Source organism: Saccostrea cucullata, unplaced genomic scaffold (assembly GCF_032062105.1).
Source record: "Saccostrea cucullata isolate Sc308-1 unplaced genomic scaffold, CSIRO_AGI_Scuc_v1 ctg1281, whole genome shotgun sequence".
NCBI lineage: Eukaryota > Metazoa > Mollusca > Bivalvia > Ostreida > Ostreidae > Saccostrea > Saccostrea cuccullata.
The window spans coordinates 142,819-166,026 of record NW_026927343.1 but is presented as its reverse complement, the minus strand read 5'-3'; the positions used below and the strand labels follow the sequence as shown (position 1 = coordinate 166,026).

Sequence of the window (23,208 nt, the reverse complement as noted above, 5' to 3'; positions counted from 1 at the left end):
CTGGGCCTCTTGTTAGAGGCATGTGCTCTGGGACATGTTGTAAGAGAATTGACCTTTTTATGGGTGTTTTAGTTAGTTTAAGACTTATTGAAGGTATTTAAATAAAAAAAAATATCAGTTTTACAGAAAATTCTAAAAGTACGGACCCACCTTAAATCATACTCCAGCCCCATGGGCCTCATGTTTTCCTAATAAAAAAAAAATGTTGAAATTAAATGTGTTTACAAACGGGAAATTATTTTTTTATTTAATAGTTGCTGATGAGGACTCGGCATTAAGGACATTCATAAGAATACACTCCGCAGATTTGAAACCAGACACCAGCAGTGGAGTTGACAGTTCTGATGATAATAAAGACAATTTGGAACAGAAAAATATAAATAAAGGCACGGAAGTAATTTATAGCCGAGAAGAAAAGGAAGAAGAGAATGTAGAAATACAAAGTTTGCCAAATGAAGACCCAGAAGAAGAATGCACTATAGAGAAAATGGCGGCTGTTCTCTCTTCAGAAGCACAAGCAGTGGTAAAAGATGAAATTTTTCAGAATATTTTGTCTGAAAAAGAAAAATTACCAACTGTCAGCATGCTTGATTTTGCTGGTCAATTAGCATATTATGCCTGTCACCAGATTTACGTCACACCAAAGGCTTTCTTTATCCTTGTGTTGGACATGACTAAGAAGTTTGAGGATGTTGTCAGTAAAGAGAAAGATAACCAAGAAGGATCAATCTTCTCAGTGTGGACTTACAAAGGTAAAAGTTGTTTAAACAATCATAGAATTCTATCGGGTAAACTCTTTGCTAGATAAAAAAAATAATTCTCGTACATATCTTGAGGCAGTTGGAAATTAGTGATCCATTAAAATGATTAAACAAGGGTTCAAATACATTGGTTTGCTATACATAATAAATTTTCTATTGAAATATACACTTTTAATCTCACCTGAGCAGAAGGCTCAAGTAAGCTTTTCTGATCAATTTTTGTCTGTCGTACATCTGTCCGTCTATTTTTAGTGCACCTGAGCCGAAGGCTCAAGTGAGCTTTTCTGACCACATTTTGTCCGTAGTCCGTCCGTTCGTCTGTCTGTAAACTTTTCACATTTTCAACTTCTTCTCAAGAACCACTAGACTAATTTTAACCAAACTAGGTGCAAAGCATCCTTGGGGGATGGGTAGTTTAAATTGTTAAAATAAAGGGCCAGGTCCCCTTCCAAGGGGAGATAATCAAGAAAAGACAAAAATAGGGTAGGATCATTAAAAAATCTTCTTCGTAAGAACCTCTGGACGAGGAAAGCTGAAACTTATTTGAAGCATCCTTGGGTAGTGTAGATTCTAAATTGTTCAAATCATGACCCCCGGGGGTAGGGCGGGGCCACAATAGGAAATCCAAATTTTACATAGAAATATATAGGAAAATCTTTCAAAAGTCTTCTTCTCGAGAACCATTAGGCCAGAAAAGCTGAAACATATACGGAAGCATCCTTGCGTAGTGTAGATTTTAAATTTTAAAATCATGACCCCTGGGGGTAGGGCGGGTTACAATAGGAAATCCAAGTTTACATAGAAATATATAGGAAAAATCTTTTAAAATCTTCTTCTCAAGAACCAGTGGGCCAGAAAAGCTGAAACTTATGTAGAAGCATCCTGGGATAGTGTAGATTCTAAATTGTAAAAATCATGACCCCCTGGAGTATGGCGGGGCCACAATAGGAAATCCAAGTTTTACATAGAAATATATAGGAAAAATCTTAAAAAATCTTCTTCTCAAGAACCAGGGGGCCGGAAAAGCTTAAAATAATATGGTAGCATCCTGGGGTAGAGAAGATACTAAATTGTAAAAATCATGATACCCGTGGGTAAGGGCGGGGCCACAATAGGGAATCCACGTTTTACATAGAAATATATAGGAGAAATCATTTATGAAACTCATGTGCAATCATCCTCAGGTACATGTAGTGTAGATAGATTGAAGTTTGTTCACATCATGACCCCAGGGGGTAGGGTGGGGTCAAAGTGGCATATCAAAGTTTTACATAGAAATATATGGGAAATTAAAAAATCTACTTCTCAAGAACCAGTGGGCCAGAAAAGCTGAAACTAATTTGGAAGTATCTTGGGGTAGTGAAGAATCTAAATTGTAAAAATCATTTCTCTGGGATTAGGGAGGGGCCACAATAGGAAATCCAAGTTTTACAAAGAAATATATAGGAAAAATCTTTAAATATCTTCTTCTCAAGAACTTTTTGGCCAGAAAAGCTAAAACTTATGTGAAGGCATCTTTGGGTAGTGTAGAATCTTAATTGTAAAAATCCTGACCCCCCGGGGTAGGACGGGGTCACAGTAGGAAATTCAAGTTTTACATAGACTGAAATACATAGGAACAATCTTTTAAAATCTTCTTAAGAACCAGTGGGCGAGGATAGCTGAAACATATGTGAAATCATCCTGGGGTAGTGCAGATTTTAATTTGTTAAAATCATGACCACCAAGGTAGGGCGGGGTCACACTAGGGAATCCGATTTTTATAGAAATATAAAGGAAAAATCTTCTTGTCAAGAACCAGAGGGCCAGGAAAGCTGAAACTTAGGTGGAAGCATCATTGGGTAGTGTAGATTCTAAATTATTAAAATCAAGACAGAAAGAGGGGGGGGGGGGTAAGGGACCACAATAGATATAAAAAGAGGGAAAATTTGGTAAAGAACTGCATCACAAAAGTTACTCAGGTGAGTGATGTGGCCCATGGGCCTCATGTTCTGTCTGTTTGTCAACTTTTCACGTTTTTAACTTCTAGTCAAGAACGGCTGAGCCAATTTTAACCAAACTTGGTACAAAGCATTCTTGGGTGAAGGGAATTTGAAATTATTAAAATGAAGGGCTGGGTCCTCTTCCAATGGGATATTATTAAGAAAATACAAAACTAAGGTGGGTTCTTGAAAAATAATCTTCTTCTCAAGAACCACTGTGCCAGAAAAGCAGAAACTTATGTGGAAGCATTTTGGGATAGTGTAGATTCTAAATCTTAAAAATAATTACCCCCAGGAGTAGGGCGGGATTACAATAGGGAATCAAAGTTTTATATAGAAATATATAGGATTTAAAAAAAATTCTTCTAAAGAACCACTGGGCCAGAAAAGCTAAAACGTATGAGAAAGGATTCTGGGGGTAGTGTAGATTCTAAATTGTACAAATTCTGACCCCCAGGGTTGGATGGGACGATAGTAAGGAGTCCAAGTTTCACATTGAAATATATACAAAATTTCTTTAAAAATCCTTTTCTCAAGATCAACTTGGCCAGAAAAGCTTAATCTTATGTGAAAGCATTCTGGGGTAGTGTAGATTCTAAATTATTCAATTCATGACCCCTGAGGTAGGAAGGGGCCATAATTTGGAATCGTAATAGGTTTTTAAAAAGGGGAATATCTGTTAAAAAGAAACAAACACCATGGTCAAAGCTACTCAGGTGAGCGATGAGGCCCATGGGCCTCTTGTTAGTTAAACTGGCTAATTTGACTTCTTTTTAAATAAATCTGATTTTTTACTGTTGTATTAAAATAAGCTATGAGAACATATTGCACTTCTTTAAAAGAAATACATTATACAAACTACCAGAATAATTAAAAGATTAACATTTATTTTGTTTTGACAGTTATTATCACATAGTAAGATAGGTAATTCAAGTACACAATTACAATTTATTTAGTAGAAAGAAGGCAAAATGTCAATATACAATGTACTAATGTATTGTGTTTTCGTCATTTAATAAACAGTAAAAGCCTGAAGTCTGAACTCCTGTCGTTTAGGAACTCAACAGTAGAGCTCCAGACTTATCAGAGACTGCTGGTTTTCTTTCCTTCAAATCTCAACAGGAAAATGTGTTCTGCTTAAAAAAAATGTGACACATGCTCTCTTTTACTGAAACAGGCGTTGAATAAATTCAAAGTATCTGAAGTGTACAAAAGCTATCCAATTTGTCACATCATTTTATTGTTCATTCTTCTTTGAAAAAATCTCTTTAAATCTCTTTAAAATCCTCCCCCTTTTTGCATTTCAATAAGACTTGGTATACAAGTAAACTTTTCTCAGGTACACTGAGTACACACCAGTAGAGCTTCAGTCTCATCAGAGAAACACTAGTTCCTAATTATAATGAAGTCGTTTTCTTGTAGATTACCTGAAGTTTTGGATAACCTCAATCAAGACATTTGGAGGCAAAAAGGCACCTTTGCTTCTTGTTGTTACACATACAGAAAGAAAATCTAGAGATGTAAGTATTTAGGCTATCATAATTTTATTTCATGTGATCTGAAAGCACTTGTGAAATCATTTTTCTTTTCATTATCAATTTTTATATCTCCATATTTTTTTTTGTGCAAATTTCAAGACAAGGCAGGGTTGTTTTTAAAAAGAGAGTTTTTATGTGTCCACATCCATAGCTTGAGGCCGCATAATATTTTTTCCTGTATGTTTGTCTGTGTCTGACTGTTGTCAACTTCAGCCTTTTCCATTATTTATAAATTGCGAGAGGTAGAAACTTCATATTTCTAATTTGATATGAATATTCAACTAAATACGCTCTTTCAAATGACCTTGACTTTGACCTTATGCTGAATATGTCTTTTTGAACCTGTGCTATAACTTTTGAACTTTATGAGATAGAGAATTCATGTTTTGTTAGCATACTCCACTTTTATGTAATATCGTGAGTACTAGGGGTTATCAAAAAGTTCATGGACTGAGGCTATAAAATCAGTACTTTGTAGTTTGAGCTTACAAAATTTATATGGAGCATAAAAAAACAAACAATAAAGAAATGTTGAAAATTTTAGCTTGATATGATTATTATTTCCCAAATTATTATAAAATAAAAACGACATTACATCATCACTCAGCGCCGTTGCCTTTTAAGTTTTATGACGTCCGACAACGTTTTTTTTTTCAATGTTTGTTTCTTCTACCTCGTACACTTATTTTGATGATATTCCCTGGAGCTGAGCTAGGACTTCAATCAGTTTTGTTTATATGACTTAACAATGCCATGAACATCGGCTTTCAATGCATATACTATTGCAAATGAATTTATACAATGGCGGAAATCCTTGCTTGATTGTGCCAGCATATTTTGCGTTTTGGAGTTTAAAATCTGCAAAACATGATCAATGTCATTTTTTGACGTGATTGATTTTTCACACCTTGACTACAAATTGACATAAAATGTGCATTCCTTTTCTCTCTGCATCTATTTTGGCAGTAAAAAACAAGGAATCTGGATGCATATTATTTCTCCTTAGCCAGTTTAAACATTTCCTAGGTGTATACCAGTTTTTATACACCCGTCTTAAGACGGGACGTATTATGTTATAGGCTTCGTGTCCGTCCGTCTGTTAGCTTTTTTGTTTCCGGCTCATAACTTTAATACTACTAGGCCTAGGATTATCAAACTTTGTCATCTTATGCGTCTTGGGTAGAAGGTGTGTCGCGCACAAAAAGTAGGTCGCTCTGACCTTTAATTAAGAAGTTATAGCCAAATATGGAAAAATCCTTTCCGGCCAATAACTAGAAAACCATAAGACCTACAATCATCAAACTTGGCCAGTTTATGCATCTTAGGAAAAAGGTATGTCGCGACCTATTTCAAGGTCACTGTTACCTTTAATTTAAGTGAATTTTTTTTTTTAAATTTGTCTTTTTACTATTCATTTACACATCCCAAATAATGTAAGAGTATTTCACTGTCCTTATTAAAAAAGTGTTAAATTAAGAAAATACTTATTTTTTTTAAGCATATACTTGACAGCAATCTATAACAAGTATAATGTATGTCAGGGAAATCCTAACTCTCCCATGAGTGTAATTATCAAGCACTGGTCAAGAAGAATTTTGATAGCAGAAAATTGCATGTCAAATTAGAGAGAAATTAATGGGTTTTGAGTGCAAGGAGCTTACTGACAGAGCATTGGTGTTATCTATATCCCTTGAGTATTGGGCAAATTGGTAAGCCTGTTTGATTAAAAATAGCTCTTGTTGACTAGCTTAAGTTTTAAAATGAATTTGATGAAAAGTAATTAAAACTAATTTGATATTGCATAATTATAGACTAATCTGATATTATGTAATATTATTAATTTAAAAACTAATTTCATTTTATGGGGTGGAATCAGCATGTCCATATGAATTACATATTAAAAACCTGTCGGACATTTAATCTCAACCAAAAAAATCTTTGAATATTTTGTATGTTTTAAAAAAAAAATTATAATGGATAGTGCAGACCCATTCATCTCTTGGTAGTAATGAGTAGACAAGCATCCAGTTAAAGATTAATTAATGAGTTCAACGTAGGAAGGCTAGCTGTCTCAGTCGCTCACCCTTTGGGGATTAGACAGAAGAACTGCTGGTCAGTTTATAACATATGTCATTTGATGGCCAGCCTTTTCTTTTCAAAATTAATTTGGTATAGATTAAGTTGTTAAGACTAATTTGATGATGGGCATTTGACAAGGTCTAACAAAACCAGCACAGAAATCTATCAGTGATGTAATATTTATTATAATAATTGATGCCTACATCACAGGGGATGGATAAAGATTTAAGGAATGGAAAAATCATCGGTATCTTAGAATCAAGGTTGATGTGATTTTCTTGCACCTAAACTGTTCAAGAAAATTGTATTTTTTTGACGGGTGTATCGTGCTGTGGCGCAGCACTTTATTTTCAGTGGCAAAACTTAATAGAATGTTGGGAAAGGAAACCCGCCCCTCCTTTTGACGTACGTCATTTTCAAGGCAACATTTGTTTGGATACTTCATGTAAAATTTACGATAACATTTCATAAAAATTCAAGAATGAGGTAAACATTTAAGATTTTATGGAACCATAGTGTCCAAACACATTCCTGAATTAACAGGATTTTTGGATGTCAAATCTTCATATCACAATAGTTTTTCTTAGTAACACTTAGGTCGAAAAAACGTCAGTTTCGAGGTTGCGCCGCATGCACATACCACTGCTTACAAACACATTACTTATTCATTAAAAAATAAAATTTATGATTTGTGATTTTTTTAATAGATAGAAAAGATGATGATAACTAGATATTTATAAATTCATTTATGTACCTAAGGCAGTTTTAATTTCTTGGCGCTAGTCCACGAACTTTTTGTTAGTCCTTCGTACTTCGCAGTTACCTAACTTACTACTGCTCTTTTGCGGGAGAGTCAATAAAGCTTGAATCTCATGACATTACTGTTGCACATGGCATATATAGTTTACAAAAGCAGTGCTCCAAGTTGCGACTAAAACGGTCGCATTTGCGACCCAAAAATTGGATTTGCGACTAGAAATTAAAACCAAGTCGCATTTTTGCGACTGAGAAAATTTGTGCTGGCAACGTCCATCTTTTAATGATCGGGATTAATATTTACGTTTTTAAGATTCTCTATCAAGACAACGTTTGAAGATAAATACTTTAACACATTTTAAAAAGCGTCTATAGACTTAGAACACATAATGTTATGACAGCATGCTGTAATAGTAAAGTTAGATAGAACCAGAAACGTTTCTGAGAGAATGGCATCCAAACATCGTAAACTTTCTAGAGTTTCCCTGACTTTGTTATGTGAGCATTTGGTCAATGGCTTGCTTATCACAATTAAGTGTTTTGGTGGCATTGATAACGACTGAGTTACGGTTAAGATACGTAGTTGTAAGTAAACAGGTAAACATGATAAACAACTGTCAAAGTTTTATTTTATTTAGATTAAACTCTAATTCTAGGATCAGATTACTTGTGTTCGTCTGTGTACATGTACTATACAAAGGGTGGTTGTATTTAATAAAAATTTATCCTTCAACCAGCAAAAGATTTCTAGTCACAGTAATTATTAATCTTTGATTTAATAAAAACATAACAGATGTGGAAGTTAGTTCATTGTTTTAATGGTGTTATTTACATGTTTTAATCATGGCGAGTGAAAAATTTGGTTATGGCGACCAGAAATTCTGAAATGGCGACCAAAAAAGAATTTTAGGTCGCCATTTAGCAACCTAAAAGTAAGTGTGACTTGTAGCACTGAAAAGTGAAAATCGAATGATTTGAAAAATTTCATGCTGAATGTACAATGCATTGCCAAGAATTGAATTTCAAACAGAAGGCTGTCAAATAAGGAAATATTATTTTATCAGCTTTAAATTGTTACGATTTTTAATGAAAATTTAATGAGAAGAGCCCGCATAGTTAAAAATGTCATTGAAATGTAACAAAGTGATCTAGGATAAACTCCTCTCAAAAATTAATTAAGATGGTTCAGCAATTGTTTAAGCTAAACATGGATATTTTACTTAATTTTATCTGTCCTTAAAAATTCTACAATTATCGTTGCACATTTGTCCCTATCCAACAGACGTTTCCTACCTCCACTGACAAAATTTCCAGTAAGTTAAGTTATTGTGGTATCAAATGTTAAAAGTTGATCAATGGACTTCAGTGACCTGGTGACCTTGACTTTGTTCAATTTATAATAAAAATAGCTTTTTTCAAACCTTTACCATAACTTTAACAATTGGTGATGGAAACTTCATATTTGGTATGCTTACTCCACTAATTAAGTGCTACCAAATGATTTCAAGGTCAATGACCTTGTGACTTTTACCTTTATGCTAAAAAAGCTTTTCTAACTTTGTTTCTGCTAGGCATGCACAAACACAGAATTCATGGCATGATTGTCTATCAACTTGTCTGTAAACAATGAATTTAGGAATGTACTCTAACAAATATCTATCTGATCTAAATCTGACTCTCTTTGACCCAATCAGTGACCATTTTAAAGTTTTTAGAATTTTTTGATTTTTTCGTAACTACAAAGCCTTTTCGAAACTTGTATGGGTAATTCATTTTGGGATGTTCACTACCAAATTTGCTAAAGATGATGGTATTATGTAGAATTTCTTGAAAAAAGAATAGCTTAAAAATAATTGAGCAATTTATTCCAATGAAAAACATAAAGGATGTAAGAATTAGTGGTTATATAAAATGAAAAAAAAAATTAAATTTATGTAATTTAAAGTTGTCTTATAAGAAAACCTCAGAGTAAATTTCGGCACATCAGAGTAGAGAAGATTGAAAATAATTATATCAAAGTTTTTGTTTGTTTGTTTGTTTTGTTTTGTTTTGTTTTGTTTTGTTTTTTTTTTGGGGGGGGGGGGGGGTTGGCATGTAAAAAAATATTTCCTTACCTTAATTTGTGCATTTGTAAATTCAACACTTCATTTATTTGAAAATCTGATATAAAGGGAATTCAGAACTACAGTAAGGCCATACCAATTTGTAACATAGTTCTTCGGATTTTCAAAAATAAAAAGTGAGGCGAGCGAGCGAAAATATTTTACAAATATTATTTTTTTTATTTCAGGTTTCAAAATTATGAGGCGAGCGAATATAATTAATATTAGTGGCAAAAATTTCTAAGTTCTTTTCTTTTTTCTATTATTTTTCTGGACAAGAATACATTTTCAATACACTCAAAAGACGTGAAAACTTGTCTTTCTTTTGTTTCTTGTAACATTGCAATTTTGACATAGTTTCATTTTTACAAATTTTCTGTTTAATTCTTTGCAGATTGTTAAGGTCATGTCAGGTTTTGAAATCACAATTCAGTTGCATTGCTTTTTGAATTTTATTTAATATTAATTGAACAAATATTGTCAATATTTCCTTAATCTTGTGTGTACTGTATTTTTCATATGTTGATGATGTTCTCTTTATCGTTTCATAAAACAAAGCTTCAAACATCCCCTCTGATTCCATATATATTGCTGTGTGTGCAACTACATGTACTTTGTACCCAATGTTTTTAACTATAGTACACAGGGGTATGCAATTAAAAAAAAAATCAAGTACTTTCCCATTGGCTAGTGGCAGCTTTCAAGTTACTAGCCCCAAGTAAAAAGTTAACCCATGCAAATAGAGGGGCAAAAATTAAATTAAATATTAATGCTGAGAAGAAATTAGTCAGGGTACTGAGGCCAATCTTTTTAAAAAAAAAAATTAAAGTTAAAAGTTTTAACTGTCAATATTAATCATGCATAAATTATTATGAAAAAAATTAAAATTAATTTAAATAAATAAATTATCATCCTTTTTCTGATCATTGCCCTAACTCATTTAGAATACGAAAATTAATTTAAATAAATAAATTATCTTCCCTTAATTTTTCTGATCATTGCCCTAACTCATTTAGAATACGATCAAATTCATTTTGTTTTCATCTTAAATCATTAAATTCACTGGAATTATTTTTTATGTGAGTCACAAAACACCTATCTTTCAGTTAATTGGGTGACCGTAAATAATTTAATGAGATATCTGCATGTATAAATTACCATAAATAGAAGAATAGAGGAAATTCGGATAAGGAAAAAACGATCGTTTTTGGAAGTAAATAAGTCAGATAGAACTATAAAACAGATAAGATTATGGAGATTTATTGACAATAGGAGCATGTTGTCTGGAAAATTTTAACTAGTTTGGAAATTTATATAAGAAAAATTAAGTGAAAATACCGATTGTGCTTGTCATGTATTGCGAGTGTACTTATAGTCATATTTTTTCCTAGCCCGATGGGCTAGGGCCTGCCTCCTCACCGAAAACAACTAGCCCGATCCCCCAAAATGGTAGTCCAGGGTGTTTGGAGATGCTAATTGCTCACCCCTGGTACATACGAACAGTTACAAAGGCATCTTGCAAAACTTCACAGACTGCTTCAAAGTACAAGAAAACTAACTAAATCCCGCGCATCTGTCATACAAATGCGTTTTGTGTAAAAAAAAAAATTGTATTCGGATATTTTTGGATGCGGGCGCGAATTTTATTTTTATAATATTATAATTTGGATTTGTTAAAAATAGAAGCGGCGAATCCGACGAACTATATCGTCATTTGAAATTGGTATGGCCTAAACACTGTTATCATCTCATGTACTAGGGGTTATCAAAAAGTTCGTGGACTGGCGCCATAAAATTAAAACCGCTATAGGTATATCAATGAATTTTTAAATATCTGGTTAGCATAATCTTTTCTATCTATAGAATAAACCGCAGATCATAAATTTAATTTTTAAATAAATCAGTAATGTTTTCGTAAGCTATGGTATGTCCAGGCGGCACAAGCTCGAATACGGCGTTTTTTTTTTTTACCGAAGCATAACTAAGAAAAACTCTTTTGATATGAACAATCTTATTAATACAGGTATATGTTGGGACACTATTGCTTTATAAAATATCAAGTTTTCAATTCATTCTGAAAGTTCTATTTTAATTTATTGTGAATTTGACATGAAGTGTCTAAACAAATAAGTCCTTGAAAATGATGTCAAAAGGGGGAGGGGTTTCATTTTCCAACATTCTTTAAAGTTTTGGCCCTGAAAAAAGTGGTATAGACCTAGGAAATGTTTAAACTAGCTATGGAGAAATTAAATGCATGCAGAGTACTTGTTTTTTAACGCAAAAGAGGTTCAGAGGAAAAAGGGATGCACAGTTAATGTCGATTCTTAGTCAAGGTGTGAAATGACGTTGCTCATATGTTGTAGATATTAAACTCCCAAAAGCAAAATATTCTGGCACAATCGAGCGAGGATCTCTCCCAATGTATCAATCCATTTGCAGTATTACATGCATTTAAAGCCACTGTTCTTGACATTGTAAAGTCATAAAAACAAGACGGGTTTAAGTCCTTAATCAACTCCAGGGAATCTCATCAAATTAAATGTATAAGGTAGATGAAGTGGACATTGAAAAACAATGACTTTGTGGGATGTCATGAAACTAAACGGCGACGGCGCCAGGTTACCATATAATGTCTTTTTTATTTTATCATATTTTAGCAAAAAATGAACGAATCAAGCTAAATAAAATTTTCAATATTTCTTTATTTTTTGTTGCTCTATGTCCCTTATAAATTTTGAAAGTACAAACTACATACTACTAATTTTATAGCCTTAGTCCACGAACTTTTTGATAACCCCTCGTATATAAGCCTATAATTGAATTCTGTTGTATTGATTGAAAAGAAAATATTATATTGAAAAAGAAAAGAAGAGATAACAAAAAGAAAAGAAAACATGCAAAAAAAATTTACATTTTACATTCCTTTAAAAATGATTGTAACAGCACCATCATGCACAATTAAGACAACAAACGATTGAATCCGATGCATGCACGATCTCTCCAGTTACACTAACCGTCACACAATTTCGTGAACGATCCTGCACAATTGGTTTGCCAACAGTAACTTTGAAACCTCTTAAACTGTACCTGGTGCGTCTAGCCATGCACATTTTGGTGATTTCACCTTTTAAAAATAAGTCTGTTTCTGAGTTAGTTAAAGTCATACCATGTCATACATGCATAAGTGTTATTAATAAGGAATGCTCATCATTCTAACATACTTTTGATGTCACCTTAACACTCAATTATTTTGTTATCCTTTTCAGGAAATAGAGAAGTATTTTGAGGAGTTTTGGAAAGCTGTACCAGACGAGGACAGAGATTGGTTAAGTGAGTCTCTGAATGATCGGGAATACTCTGTGGGTCTATTGGAACTTAATGAGAAAACAACGGAAACGCTGGAATCAATTAAAAAGTCTGTAGTCCAACTATTTGCCGATGAGGTCAATACAAAAATTGAAATGCCTTCTTCGTGGGCTCTTATGGAACAATTATTATATGAAGGAGGCTGGAAGGTTTTGTCCCTTGATGAAATAAGAAGGCTCAACTCATCCCTTCCTGAAGAATACCAAATTAAAAGTGATGAGGAAATGTCTAAGTTTTTGAAGTGTTTCCATGATAATGGGCTTCTTTTGTATTTCAAAGAAGGGAAATTAAGGGAACATGCAATACTGGACATTCAGTGGTTTGCTAATGCTTTCAGTAAGATAATCGCTGATGAAAACCACATCAATAAAGATTGTAAAAGGAGATTAATCAAAGAATGGAAATCCTTCAACAAAACGGGGGAACTCAAAGACAAAGTGGTAGATGCACTGTGGAAAGATGAACCTTCATACCTGGAACACAAAATTGAAATTATGTCTTACATGGAGAAGCTTCAAATGCTTGTATCTTTGGAGACTTCCGGTAACATGACATGGTATGTCCCAAGTATGAACAAAAAACAGTTTAAAGCTGACTTTTGCGAGGAAATGTGGGAATGCTCATCCATTTTGTGCTTCCGATTCACTTCCTTTGCCATGTTTGTGTTCTACAGACTGGTAGCATTTTGCATAAGTTCTCTTGGATGGAGTGTTGCTAAAGACGATGATAATGAAGGAGATTTATGTCTTTATCAAACAGCGGCAGTGTTTGATCACAAAGAACACACTGTTGTTGTAGGCATTTGTAACGATGATATTCAGTTGCAAGTGCTACGTCACAGCCGCTTAGCGGTAGACAAAGACGTATCAAATGAAATTGGAGACTGCATTGAACAGGCCTTAGGAAAATTGACGGAAATATTTCTTATGGAAAAAATATTCCATAGAGGATTCAAATGTCAAAACATTATTTGTAATGAGAAAGATATATCGTTTACCCTTGCTAGTGAGCTCTCCAAAATTAAGGCTGAAGAAACACAATGCAAGTGTCGAATTCAAGAGAAACATGTGATAAATGTACCAAGGACTCTTAGTTTCTGGGAAAAGGTAATCCTCTTTCTACCATTATACCCCCTCCCACCAGCCTTCACGAACAAATAGTTTACTAGTATCAGAGCACGCATGAAAGAATCACCTTATCTGTTCATTTGTATATTCGTGACAGGCCTTTAAGAAAATTTTGTTTCTCATTCTTTTAAGCTCAATAATATTATCTGAATAGCATTAAATTTAACATATTTTAAAACAAAAACAATTACGACGTCATCTGATCTATGTTAATTTATATCTTTATGATAAAATTTATTTATTTTATTTGGGAGCTTTTTTTTTCTCTTTGTAAAGACCTAAAATTTTATTTTAAGTTTGCTTAATAAATTCAGGTTCATTTTTTTCAGAAAGAGGCGAAAAATTCCAGCACTGGACAACTTCTGGCAGACCGATCTAGATTCGCAAAACTCGGAATGGCAACAAACGACGTGTTAAATCAAGCATATCGAGATGTGCTTGAGTGGGAAATACACCCTTCCCTTCTTTACAACAAAGTAAAGACATCATCAATTTATAAAACATTACGCTCAGATCAAGAAGATCTCTTGAAAAGAGCTATAAACTCTGGATATATGAATTTTGATATTTCATTAATCTATATGTTGATCAGGAACATTTGCTCAAAGATCCCTAAGCCAACAAAAGGAAAATGGGGAGGAAACAGTTTGCCTACAGCAGGAGAGATAAGGGTGGGTGATGATGTGGAGCGAATCAGGATAATCCGAAACTCTTTGACTGCACACGTGAGCTCAGCCTCCACCCCTCAGACAGAATTCGATGACACGTGGTTGATGATGTCAGATATCTGCCAAAGATTGGAAAACTTCACAAAGAAGAAGTATTCAGATAATCTTAATTTGATTAAAAAACTTACCTTAAAAGAAGAAGATGAAGACGCTATTATAGAAAAGGTTAAAATGGAAAGTCAGTATGAAATGGTGAAGACACTTATGTCAAATGTGCAAGACGTCGTGTCAGAAGTGCATGAAATCAAAAACATATTGAAGCCTGAAAGGAAAGATGCAGCAAATTGAACTTCTTAACTTCAGAATTCTTTGTACAATATTCAAAGTGAAACTATATCAAATTTACAGTCTAAACAGATTGATTTTACATATTGGATATGATTCATGTAATTAAAATAATGTCGATACGATTTTTTTTTACAATATACAGGACATGGGGTTGTTGTAATTTAAGATAACTGTTTTTGAACCACTGTTAAAATGAGTTTTCATTCAAGTATTTTGTTTTGATGCATTAACACATGTTGCAAGGACAACTGGTTTAAATGTTGACTATACTTGAGCAAAATTTTGTTGAACCATTTTCAAGATATGGAGGTGTTTTGACAATATTTTAATGGCAACTTATTAAATATCTAAGTTTTCATGATTTTATTAGAATTTTTCATTCTTCAGTCTGTTTGACCAGTCGACAGGAGATGCTCATTCCTCCATGGCACTTGATCCCACTTCTGATGTTTTAGAGGTCTGTGTTTGTTCTGCTCCTGTTATGTATTGTTTTATGGACTTTGATATTAAATACTGTGCGTTATCTCCATATCCTTCTGTTTTAATTTTAACTTTAATTAAGTTACCTGAGTCACACAAGTAGACAATTGCTTTCAGTTTTCATCGTCTGTCGTGCATTATGGTAACATTTTAACATTTTCAGCATCTTGAACTTTTAACTTATAAAAATCATGTGCTTTCTTTGTTTTCACAGGAATTAATGTTGTAGCTATTGCAGAAAAAATGCATATTAAACAGCGAAAGCGGGTTATTTTTTCTATAATAGCAGCAATATTAATTTTCGTACTAACAAACTTTTAAAGATATTTTATTGTAGCTCACCTAAACGAAGCCTGGGGTCCCAGGAAGCCCTACATTAGTCAGAAATGCATGCAAGATGCTTCTGATGTGTTGTTGTGTCATTGTATCAGACAAGGTTTCAGATGCTGCAATTCTAGCTGCAGATTTGTAGCGTTATGGTTTTGACCACAACGCTACAGATTTTGGGGGAGAATTTCTCCACTTCAAGCATTGGTCAATCAACTACCTTTCACTCCCTAATTCTAGACACAATATGTAGCCAGTATGTATATTTTATCCACCTCCCAACCATTTATGATGTCTCTACAGGCAATGAACTTGCTTGAAGTGAATTTTCAGCAATCTTACAAATAATTTTAATCAAGCGAGTTTATCACTTGTAGAGACGACTATAAAGGGTTGGGAGATAGAAAAAGTAAACAGATTAGATTAAATAATGTGCCTAGGATTTATCATTAAATATAAAACAAAATGTAAGAAAGGTCGCTTTTAAGAGAAACATTATGTATACATGGTAATGGGTGTAATGTATTTCTACTATTTCAGAGCATAGATGTATTAAAATCACAGTTTTGTACATTCTGCGTGTATTATATTAAAGTTATACATAACGCAATACAGTTAAAATATATAATATATATATATATTGCAATTTGAAATCTTTGGCCAATACCTAGCTCTATTATTTATCAGCAATGAAACTGAATAATGATGCTTAGTACATGTATTTAAAAAGTGTGACACAATAGAAAAGAAGAATAAAATTTCAGTTTAACACTGCCAGTGAAGCAGCTAGAAAGTATACAGGCTTCACTGCATATTTTGATGACATATTCTATGCAAATTTTAAATATCCTAGTACAAATTATGGGAGATGCATAGTCACTCAATATTCATCATCGCCATGGTATATTTAAGGAATCACTGTCTAGTTAGGAGAGTATGCCAGGGCATCAACAATAGTGGGAAACATGGGATAATTTGCATAACGGGCGAAGCCCGTTATGCTAAAATTATCCCATGTTTCCCACTATTGTTGATGTCCCTGGCATACTCTCAAAACTAAACAGTGATTCCTTATATTTCCATTTCATTGTGAAATAAAATTGTAGACTTAGACATTAAGAATGTAGACTTATCGATTTAAATTACACGAGGACGTCCATGCCAATTTCAATAGTCCTCACACACTGACGTCAAACACAAAGGCAGCCGCACAAGATTTACATGCATATTTGGCCTCCTTAGCGTCAGACACAGAGACAGATGCGCACGAGATTTGCAAGCGTATTAGGCCTCCTTAGCTGCTGACCTATCGACCTGCCTTATTTACATTCCGACAGAATTATCAGGAAATCAACTCCGCTTACTTTCAAAGGGTTATTATAGAGAAAAAATTTAGAAATGGAAATATTATCACATTATTACATCATATATTCCACATATCCACACTTCACATAAAGTCAAGCTACCACATTCTCTAGGTTTTCCCTCCTAGCATAACTAATCAACAAAGCTTGTAAATGACAAGAGTTTTGCTTAATAATTCAACAAATTTAACAATGGCATTTAAAATAAATTTAAGCTTGGTCGTTGTCTTATCATCAACATTACTGGTGATTATTGCTTAATCATAGGCATAGGCATGAAATGGCTGGATATTAAATAAGCATTATCAGACCCTTGAAGCAGGCGTTGACTTTGTATTGAGTTAGCGTTACCAGTATTGATGATTATTGGTGTAGGGAGGGGGTACCCTATAGACAGGAGGTGGTATTGTACTGAGTGGGTTGTAGTCGGGGGTGGAGGGAAGTGACCTTTGATCGATGAGGTCCACCTCAGATGAAGGTAACTCGTCATCACGTGACAAAATGGTCGGGTTCCTGGGACAAAGAGAGGGGTCCTCCACGGGGACTTCAGTCTGAAAAATGACGGGTCTCCTCTCCTCCAGAAACGTGGGCTTCTCTGAGTGGAGTAAGTACAGCTTCCTCCTCCTTGTACAACAGACATATACAATGACGATCATCACAAGGAGGACAGAGAGTAGGATTATAACAGGGAGCACAATCTCAAACCAAAGGTTGATGTCTGATTTAAATGGAATCAATGGAATATCTGTGGCTTCTTCCACTTGTGAATGATTTTGAATGAAATTTTCAAATTTTGAGATCCTGAACCCTGGCAGAAAGAAGCATAAAAATTCTCTGCTAAGTTCTCCTTTCTCATCTAAAATTTTGCTTCCCTCAGCAGAAATGATATCTATTGCTTCACTCTCTAGATCTTCCTTCATTAACAATACAAGTGAACAATTTTCTCTTTTAGTTATAAATATTTCTCTGCTGATGTTGAACCAGGTTTTAAGTTCCTCTACAAAAACATACAAGTTTTTCAGATCCTTTACAGGACAAATAGGGTCATCTGAAAAATCCACCACAAATCCATATTTGGCTCTGGTGTACACTTCATTAAATATCCCAGATACCTCAACTCCAACTGCATCATGGGTAGACTGTCCACAAGAATCATCTGCCACCACTAGTAACACTTCATTTCTCACAGCTGATTCATTCAAGACTAAGCCGTAAATCACCTGATCATCAGAATTAAATTGTACCCAATGGTTGCTAGGTAATGGATTGCCATAACCTGTTGTCATGGTAACAGTTAACTGTCTTGTGTCTCCATCCTCTGGATCAGAGAAATATTCCGGATCCAGCTTCGTGTGAAAAAGTTTGCCTGGCGTCAGAGAGATGTAGTCTATAGGTTTCCTCAGAGCAGGAGGCTCTCCACATAACCCTAAAACATTTAGATTTGATTTAGAGTGTTTTATATAATTTGTCTATACAGAAAGTATCATTGATGAGCAAAAGAATAACATAAACAAATAATCTTAGAGATATTATAAATTAGTTCCTTTGCAGAGTTTTGAAATGTCTGATAATAAAAGTATAATGAATAGTAAAATCAGTTCCATCACTTACTTTAATTGTGATGAGTTTTCTGTTTCATACATTTACATTTGGGCCAACGTCATGCCAGTAAATCACCATTCACACACATGATTTTTTATCCAAATCTTTATCTAACCATTCTTGTCATGCAACATGCAGAGACACTGTGACAAATCTACAATCAATATATACTAATCACGCTAAAATAAAAGTGTGTAGGCCACTTTTGCAGAACAATATTTCTGTATGTACTATATACTTATTGATTAATGACTGCTGCAGCCATGCAAATGTTTATCATAAAAATTCAACCTTTCTTAACTTTATGACGAGTTTTACACATATTTATCTTGTTATAACCATTTTCAATCAAGCTGGTGTAACAGTTAATAACTTTAAACAAGACAATGCCATTCAATGAGCCATATATTTCTTTCCTTTTGGAACACATTAAAAATTTCAAAATCTTTTTCACCATTTGGACATGAAGAGTAATTGCAGATATGTCAATTTAAGGAATAAAAGCATAATTCACTTTCAAAAGCACTAAATAAAAAGCTAGGTCATCTCTTAAAAAATGTTTGGTTGCCCTCTCCTGGCCGACTGGTTGAAATAGCAAGACTCGAAACTTTTTTTTAAGAATTTAAGGGGTACATTATTTTGTTTTTCATTTCCCGGATATTAGATTTTAAAAAAAAAAGTAACCATTGAAAATGAAATTTTCTTAGGAAAATAAATTTTCACCTGCTTACCTACTCAATGTTTTCATTCTTAATTCATTCAAAAGCAAACATACATTTTAAGTTGGCTCTACAGTTATTCAATAATTTCATTTAACTAACATTTGAAATCCTATGTACACAGGATAAGAGAAATATATTCCAAGTATACAAGAGACACCTACTATTAAGGGTAACTCATCATGAAGGAATAAGATTTAATCTTGAACATTGCAAAATATTTGTCAAGTAGCATGTTAGTCTGAACACTTCATATATTGTATATGATATCTCATTCATTAGAGGAACCAGCATTGTTAAATGTGGAGTATTTTTAGCTCATCAACAATGACATGTCTGTACCTGTACTTGTAGATTTCTTCTGTGTGATGTGAAGATAAATGTCTGTGTTTAACGTAGGACAATGTGTGGTGATGTTGGGGTCTGTAAAGTTCCGTAGTTCCTGTACAGCTACAGTGAGATGTTGTGTCCCAGGACGGGGGGACTTTATCTCAATGTGCCCGTCCTCTGTTACAGATACATCTGGATCTGAACTATTTATCTACAAAGTTAAATGCAATATCCTGTATGGTAAATTAAACCCCTATATCAATTCATATCTCTTAAAACATGCAATAGTTAAAGTTTTTGTACATCAGAGTCAATAAAAGATTTCCATACATTTCTAAGCTGTAAAAAATTCTAAAAATCAAGAACCATTTTGTCTGACTTAGAACTTTTGACTGATCTTGCCGTTTATGAATTAAGTACATGTATTTACTACCAGAGCAGTCTGGTATCCTGTAGGTAACAATATGGTGTAGTTTAACTGCTGGGTATCTTTATCCACTCGTTCCGTGAGATGAGCCTCTGCCCTAGACGGAGTTAATATTATGGTTTTCTGTTCCGTCTCTGATACACTGCTGATCAATACACACCCAAACACAGTCATGTAAATCACACAGAGGTTCATTCTAAAATTAAAAAAAAAAAAACATTTCTAACACTTATGTGTAATTTATAATTTCTATTATCAAGAAAATTCTTAAGAGTTAAGAGATACAGTAGAGTGTGTTTATAAAAAGGATGAGCAATTTTGTTTTCATTTATACATGTAATTCAATACAATAAATAATTTATTTGTAAACATGTTTTACTTCATATACAGTGGCTGGAACGTTATTGTTGACAACTTACACGAACGATCACGTTACACGAACGATTCCGCACGATTAACGCACGATTAAACCTGTTACACGAACGATCTTTCACGTTCACGATTCTACACGATCCTAAACGATTGTTAACGCAAACGCACGATTCTTCACTCAAAATAGTTCAAAATATTTAGGAATCAATATTTTCAAAACGAAATACGGCTTAATACTTATTTAAGATTTCAAACAATTATCAATATTATTTTATAGACTTTGAAAAAAAACGGAAATTGACATTTCTGTAACTAAATATATGAAAGACTTCATATTTTAGATTAAAAAAAATATTTCTAAGGTAATTCTCCGATCAAAGAGAACGGATTTTGTTCATTCTATTAGACGATGTACATGTATGTGGGTCATAGAATTTGAATGAATTTGATATCATGATATGCAGAAAGGGGGATACGATTGAACAAAAATGGCAGCATGGAATGACTTAAATTATAATTACAAATTTTATCCTTATGTTTCCAATGACTCAATGTCTGATAAACTTGCCAATTATTCAACTTTTTTATTTGCAGAAATTTTAAATTAATTAATTACAAATAGGCTCAATAGATAAACACAGATAATCAAAACTCCAGAAAATCATGCCGTGTCCACGTTTATTTGTCGACTAACTAGTTATGTAAGCATTGAGAAATGTTTATTTCTTTGTAAAAAAAAAAAATATTTATTTTCAGTGATTTGATTTCAAGATTATCTTGACCAAAATAAAAATTAAATAATAATTAAAATCAGATTCAAAAAGGCGTTAAAGATCTAAGTACGGTTTATCACAATATTGATCGCGCTATTTGACGAGAACTTAATATAGTACGACTTACTATATTGCTTGTCTACGGGCGATAATTAGTTCGTTCTGCATTCTATTATGTAAACTGCGCTTTTTCATTTTATTTGGATTTTAATTAATAAATTAAAAAAACAAACATGGGAAATGCTTATTTTACAAATAACATTCCGATAAAAACTTACAAAACGAAATTTGCACGATTCTAAATGCACGATCTCGCACGATTAAAAACGCACACGATTGAGTCTGATACACTAACGATCTTGCACGTTACACGAACGATCACTCACGATACACGAACGATTCTACATGATTGGTTTGTCAACAATAACGTTCCAGCCACTGTATTAATTAGTATCTTTCCCGATCATATTTAATAAATAAGAAGGATATAGTGACAGTAATGCATATACCAACCCTTTCTACCTTTAGTTAACTTACTGTTGTATAATCTCCCAAGCAGAATTGTAGTTTGTTCCTCTCTCAGATATCTCTGCAATTGGCTCACATCAAGATTTTTGATATAACGTATAAAAAGTAATATTTGCAGGATTGTTTCAAATTAACATTATTAAATTAATTGTTTTGGATTGATTTAGTAAATATCTATCTCAAAACTCAGATATATAAGTTTCTCGTGTTTATCACTGTGATATACGCGAGCCAACGACAGACTGAGGTGACTGTATGAGCAGATGGTAGGCAGTGCATGACTGTAGTAATGTAATACAGTTTATATTCACATGAATTCACTCGATAAATACATCTTTTCATAAGTCTGCTAAACGTAACAAATACCTCTCAATGGAAAACTAAATATTCTTCATAAAATATATTAGATTAGTTAATTGTCAATGTCAATGATAAATTATAAGCCTCCAAAAAATATAATTTTTATGATACTCACACATGCATGTACTGATCATGTCTTCTAGAATGGAATGAATCTAAATCTATTGATTAATCAAAAGGCTGTTTGAAATTAGAAATGATATCTCCAATTCCTGTTAGAGACCATAACTTTTATACTGCAGGTGCAACCCCATTTCAAGTTGAATGAAACCTCAGTGTGCCTAATACAGAGCATCACATGACAGAGAGATCATAGTCAGGGTGAGGATTGAAGACTGTGGTAGGCTAATGGTAAACATGACTAAGGCACAGGAGTCGACAGGTTATGTTTACCATGGGTTATTGATAAAACTGCCGAGAGTATCAGAAAATGTAGGTATTTTTTATTCACGCGTCTGGACTGTTTACGTATATTCAATCTCACGTTTACCAACTTACCTGTGTATTTTGAATGTCTCGTTATGCCTACTGCTTTGTTTGAAACAACTCAAGAAACAAAGAATAAAGTTTTCTTTGTCAGCATCAGCAGCCACCAACCGGAGATTATTAAGGGTAACTAAATTTAAAATGATGAAGGAGACAATTTAAAATTCCGGATAAATAGTTTGCATATTTAAACCATCTTCGCTAGCCAAAACCCTTCGTTTGCAAAGATGCATTTAAACAATTAACTTATAAATGGATTTAAATAAATGAATGTTTTTTAAGCGAAAGGGAAAATAAACGATATGTCCTCATTTGCCACCCCCTTTGCAATGCCTGTCATAATGCTACATGTACACATGGTACATGTATCCCCTAACTCAAAACATTGCCATGGGACCCTAGCCATAGTCGTCCAAAAGTTCAAGGGCTGACTGTAGAAAAATTAACAAGATATGTTTTTAAAACATGTACTCAAATATGCCCCCTTCCCCCAAATTAGAATTTTTTCCAAGTCCAAAGAGGCATAAAGTTCTCTGTCAAAAATGGTGCAATATTGTAACCCAAAATAGAACATCACTTAGATATTTGCTTGATGAATCTGTATACTAAATTTCATTTCAGTATGTGCAACCTCTCTGAAGAAAATGATCGTGAACTGCAAATAACTGAAATTTTTCTAAATCCAAGGGGCATAACTCTGTCAAAAATAGTGC

General features: G+C 33.6%; 2 protein-coding genes across 2 annotated transcripts in view; one reads left to right on the top strand and one right to left on the bottom strand.

Moving 5' to 3' along the window:
• The window catches only part of LOC134274161 (uncharacterized), a 48,428-nt gene extending 33,493 nt beyond the window's left edge, over positions 1–14,935 (top strand). Inside the window, exons 3-6 of the mRNA XM_062756416.1 lie at positions 255–752; positions 4,166–4,263; positions 12,485–13,690; positions 14,041–14,935. Coding sequence (XP_062612400.1) covers positions 255–752; positions 4,166–4,263; positions 12,485–13,690; positions 14,041–14,727 — 2,489 coding nt within the window. The 3' untranslated portion in view covers positions 14,728–14,935. The remainder of the gene's footprint in view (positions 1–254; positions 753–4,165; positions 4,264–12,484; positions 13,691–14,040) is intronic.
• Positions 14,936–17,179: 2,244 nt separating this feature from the next.
• Positions 17,180–22,592, bottom strand: LOC134274160 (dystroglycan 1-like). The gene is made up of 4 exons (XM_062756415.1): positions 22,508–22,592; positions 19,983–20,172; positions 19,568–19,760; positions 17,180–18,324 (listed from the first exon to the last, which is right to left on the bottom strand). Exons 2-4 carry the CDS (start codon positions 20,169–20,171, stop codon positions 17,246–17,248), a joined length of 1,461 nt encoding a protein of 486 aa, XP_062612399.1. The 5' UTR covers position 20,172; positions 22,508–22,592; the 3' UTR covers positions 17,180–17,245.
• Between the last annotated feature and the right edge of the window lie 616 nt (positions 22,593–23,208).